The sequence below is a fragment of the Limulus polyphemus genome, unplaced genomic scaffold (genome assembly GCF_000517525.1).
Source record: "Limulus polyphemus unplaced genomic scaffold, Limulus_polyphemus-2.1.2 Scaffold1055, whole genome shotgun sequence".
Taxonomy (NCBI): domain Eukaryota; kingdom Metazoa; phylum Arthropoda; class Merostomata; order Xiphosura; family Limulidae; genus Limulus; species Limulus polyphemus.
The window spans coordinates 212,571-214,670 of NW_013666665.1; the positions used below are offsets into that span (position 1 = coordinate 212,571).

Here is a 2,100-nt window from a genome sequence, read left to right on the forward strand (position 1 = left end):
GAATGGGTAATGAAGAAAAACTTTAATATAACAGCAAATGTACAATGATGACAAAACCTTGTCGAAACGTTGTACATTTGCTGTTATATTAAAGTTTTTCTTCATTACCCATTCAAGCCGTCTCCAGCCATTATTAGTCTCAAAGTGGGTTCCTCGTCATCGAATTATCAGCTGGATATTCATGCTTTTTCATTCTGTGTATAAAAATTCCCTAGGTACATTTTCAACATACATCACAATTAACTTCTACTGCTTCAAATTCCATGTTAAAATCATTTCATGAAACAACAACTTACTTAACTAACTTTAAAATGACACTCTACATGTACAAGTTTCGGCATGATCTACGTCATCTTCTGTGGCTTCAATAAAGTTTTAAATTGTGTACACAGGAAACATTGTTTTTAATTATTTATTATAATTTTAAATATTACACAAGTGCCGGTAATTCTTATTTAACAACTTACTTTTAACAGAACAGGTAATATTTTTTAACAATCTAGTTTTTAGTCGTTTTCTTTTGTTTTCCTGGTGAGAGAAATAGTTTCTCCTGATTCAGAATAACAAATAAAGACCAGAATGTATACACAAAACTTACAAAAGTGAAACACAGTAGTTATTTTTCAACTGAATATTAAAAAGAAAAAGGGGAACAAAAAAGTTCCTATTTGAAGACTGTTTGCTAAAACACAGGGATAGGCTTTGTTTGTTTTAAAAGCAACTGTACTAATAAATATGTTTGTAAATGAGTTATAACTATCAAACCTGTATACGATATGGTTATTAAACATTGAACACAGATAAGTCCCATCAGCTTCATCTCACTATAACTCCACCACAGCTTTCTTCATTACTTATGCTTGTTTTGGATACTCAAGCAAAGCTACTAAACAAATGGCTACTTGTATTCCCCTTCCCTAATTGTGAACTGATAGACTAGAAGAAAGGCAGATAGTAAATAAACTCTTACCATCAAGTCTTGGGCTATTTTAAATCAAATAGTGTAATTTGACTTTAACTCAAATAAAGTATCCATGGCTTCAAAGTGCATAGCACAATTTTGCAGCAAAGGGGCATACTAGCCTATGCCTGTTGATTCTATACTTAATTGTGTGTTGTTTTTCTGTGATAGTAACAGCTGGTAATTACCTTAATTCCAGCATTTCTCAGCAGTTCAAGGGTTGGCCGTACCTCTTCCTGGAGCTTATCTTCAACTCCTGTCAAACAAAGTAGCTCCATGTCTCGCTCTAAACTTTCCAGTACAGCAGTTACACGTGCTGCTCGGTCTTGAATACTGACTTTAGCCTGGTTGTACCGAGCCTTTGAAGAAAGCATAACTTAACTGATAGTCAGTGACGAAACGTGCCATCGACACACAGTAACTTATTAAAAACTTTAAAAATACATGCAGATACCACTAATATTTTATGGTTAGACATTGTGAAAGAGGATGTAATTGAAAAACATATATATTAATGGCAGACATGCTTCAGGCTTATGTTAAAAATTTACCAAATTTCTGACTAAAAATATCCATGGAACTGTCACGTAACAAAAGCTTTATTAACAAGTTGTATTTTGAAGTGTGAAAACTGTAAGAAAAATCTTAATATCATTTTGCTCTTTATTTCTTAATAAAAAGGCTTACTTCAAAGTCAGCATACTGTTCTTCTGTTAACACTTTCTTTGCTACTACTAATGTTCGAAGCCCTTCCCGTGCCATGTTTCCACACTATTATGGAACAAAAAATCCAGCTTGAAACATTAAAAAATGTTGCATGTTAAAAGAAATTTGTGCGTTATCAATACTAAAGTAATTTTCCTTCTATAATGAATAACACAGGCCTGTAAATTTAAACTTCATAAAAGTTGTTTTGGTTTTAATAACGGATTTTCCATAATTCAGATACACAGATATCAAAAATAATTTGCACTTTTTTTACAAATCGGGATGAAAAAAAACTCTTACTGAGATCAAATTATCATTTCATTTACCACAATGGACCTTTTTTATTATTATGTTTGTTATGTTTCGGTTCTAGAACGATCTATAAGACTCTCACGTCACGATTAGTCTAGAGAAATCTGCAGCCAGTGGTT

At 32.4% G+C, this 2,100-nt stretch overlaps 1 protein-coding gene across 1 annotated transcript in view; it reads right to left on the bottom strand.

Moving 5' to 3' along the window:
• LOC106461898 (probable phospholipid-transporting ATPase IIB) overlaps positions 1–2,100 on the bottom strand; it is a 39,003-nt gene that overhangs the window by 7,560 nt on the left and 29,343 nt on the right. The window contains exons 16-17 of the mRNA XM_022388993.1: positions 1,649–1,732; positions 1,150–1,320 (exon numbers count right to left, since the gene is read on the bottom strand). Coding sequence (XP_022244701.1) covers positions 1,150–1,320; positions 1,649–1,732 — 255 coding nt within the window. The remainder of the gene's footprint in view (positions 1–1,149; positions 1,321–1,648; positions 1,733–2,100) is intronic.